Raw genomic sequence first — 2654 nt, 5'->3', positions numbered from 1 at the left:
AAAAAAAAAAAAACAAATTTAATCATATCAGTCCTCTATTTAAAAACTTCTATCCAAATCCATCACTCACATAACAGTTCAAACTCCTTCCCATGCTGTAAAGCATCCCTACATTCAGAATCCAGCCTAACTTTCAAGCTTAGCATGTCACTCCCAAACTCTGCTTCCTTTGCCCATTCTCTCATCACTCAACTACTTTTTCTTGAACATTCCATGTTCTTTCACACCTCTGTGTCTTTGATTTGCTCTTATTCTAGCCTAGAATATAGTTTTCTCACTTCTCTGCCTACTTCAATATTCCGTTCAAAACCTACTATTCCCTCCTTTGTGCTCCCATAGCACTTACTAGATATCTATTTATCAGGCAATATTATAATATTTTATTTCTTGTCTTTTATCATGCTTTGAACACTTCATGTCATATTAATTTTTTTTTGAGATGGAATCCTGCTTGTCGCCCAGGCTCCAATGCAGTGGTGTGATCTTGGCTCACTGCAACCTCTGCCTCCCAGGTTCAAGCGATTCTCCTGCTTCAGCCTCCCAAGTAGCTGGGATTACAGGCACATACCACCATGCCCAGCTAATTTGTTTTGCATTTTTAGTAGAAACGGGGTTTCGCCATATTGGCCAGGCTGGTCTCGAACTCCTGACCTCAGGTGATCCATCTGCCTCGGCCTCCCAAAGTGCTGGGATTACAGGCATGAGCAACCATGCCTGGCCCATGTCCTGTTAATTTTTATATCCCCTGTACTATTGTTCCCTGATGTGCTGGCTTAAGAAATTAATGGGCAGGCCGGGCGCAGTTGCTCATGTCTGTAATCCCAGCACTTTGGGAGGCCGAGGCAGGCGGATCACCTGAGGTCAGGAGTTCAAGACCAGCCTGGCCAACATGGTGAAACCCATCTCTACAAAAATACAAAAATCAGCTGGGCATGATGGCAGATGCCTGTAATCCCAGCTACTCGGGAGGCTGAGGAGGAAGAATCACTTGAATCCGAGCAGTGAGCCGAGATCGTGTCATTGCACTCCAGCCTGGGCGACAAAGTGAGACTCCATCTCGGAGTGGGGGGTGGGAAACAGAAATTAATGGGACACAGCCGGGCGCAGTATCCCATTAATGTATATAATATATATAGGTTATGTTTATGCTATATATAATATATATGATATATATAGTGACACTGAGTCACAAGATTGAGACATTAGAAATGCTATTTTAATAAGATAGGGAAAATTCAGTTTTGATTCAACTCCCACAAAAAAATCCTTAACTTCAATTGACGTATACTCTGGAGAGTATAAAAAGAACCACACCTGGAGGATGACCAAAATCTCAGCATTGTTTTTCTCCAGAGCTATGTCAAAGGCAGATTTATCAAATTTGCTGAAAGCATGGACATCAGCTCCATATTTGATAAGTAACTCTACAACATCTCGATGGTGGCGCTCTGTGGCCCAATGCAAAGCTGTCATCTTCAGCATGTCCTTGGCATTCACATCTGCACCATTCTGTCACAGAAAAGCATTTTTTTCAACAAACAGTGGTTATAGGAGCACAGGTGCAACATCCCATCATCAAATACAGAGGATTTCCATAGATATTATGTACTCAAATCTAGATCACATTTAAGGAATATCAAAGGGAAAAACATTTCTCAAATTCTCCTAAATGCTGACAGACATAATACTTTCAACGAGTAGGTCCTCTAAGGACATCATTGGGAAATTAAACAGATGGAAGACAAAGAGGGAAGGAACAGATTTTTGTTGCATTTATTAATAGAGAGCCAAGTGCCTGAATAAATAGGCATAAGTGCAGAGAATACCTTCAGAAAGGGAAAGAAGAAAAATCAGTAAGTCTGTTTAGCCTTGAAAAAATTAGAAAAGCTGGAACTCAGGAGTTCAAGATGAGCTTGGGGAGTATGGTGAAAAAACATGCCTCTACAAAAAATTCAAAACATTAGCCGGGAGTGGTAGTACGTGCCTATAGTCCCAGCTAAAGGGGAGGGTGAGGTGGGTGGATCTCTTGAGCCTGGGCAGTGGAGGCTGCAGTGAGCCGAAATCATACCACCGCATTCCAGCCTGGGTGACAGAGTGAGACCCCTGTCTCCAAAAAAAAAAAAAAAAAAAAAAAAGAAAAATGAGGGAGTTGATCTGAATAGTCTAAAAAGTAATTTCCAGCTGGGCGCCGTGGCTCATGCCTGTAATCCCAGCACTTTGGGAGGCCGAAGCGGGTGGATCACAAGGTCAGGAGATCGAGACCATCCTGGCTAAAACTGACGTCACTGAACTCCAGCCTGGGCAACAGAGTGAGACTCAATCTCAAAAATAAAAATAAAAAATAAAAAGTAATTTCCAGCACTAATATTTTGTGATTAATTATCTACAAGTCAGTGTGCTAGCAAGAGATCCCTGCAGAGTATCTACAGAGAACAATATTCTCTAGAGTTTTATCCAACTACTTGTTCCATTCTGCCACTGAAGAAATTCCTAAGAGAATATATAACAAGCAAATAAGTGCCAGATTTTATTTTATTTTATTTTATTTTTTATTTTTTATTTTTTTTGAGGCGGAGTCTCGCTCTGTCGCCCAGACTGGAGTGCAGTGGCCGGATCTCAGCTCACTGCAAGCTCCGCCTCCCGGGTTTACGCCA

The 2654-nt window shown here is 41.9% G+C and overlaps 1 protein-coding gene across 1 annotated transcript in view; it reads right to left on the bottom strand.

The window, feature by feature from the left end:
* Positions 1-2654, bottom strand: part of GABPB2 (GA binding protein transcription factor, beta subunit 2) — a 65294-nt gene that overhangs the window by 36442 nt on the left and 26198 nt on the right. The window contains exon 4 of the mRNA XM_011937958.1: positions 1315-1509. Coding sequence (XP_011793348.1) covers positions 1315-1509 — 195 coding nt within the window. The remainder of the gene's footprint in view (positions 1-1314; positions 1510-2654) is intronic.

The sequence above is a fragment of the Colobus angolensis genome, unplaced genomic scaffold (genome assembly GCF_000951035.1).
Source record: "Colobus angolensis palliatus isolate OR3802 unplaced genomic scaffold, Cang.pa_1.0 Scaffold169, whole genome shotgun sequence".
Classification (NCBI taxonomy): Eukaryota; Metazoa; Chordata; class Mammalia; order Primates; family Cercopithecidae; genus Colobus; species Colobus angolensis.
The sequence above is the reverse complement of the archived record's forward strand: the minus strand, read 5'-3'. Positions and strand labels throughout refer to the sequence as shown.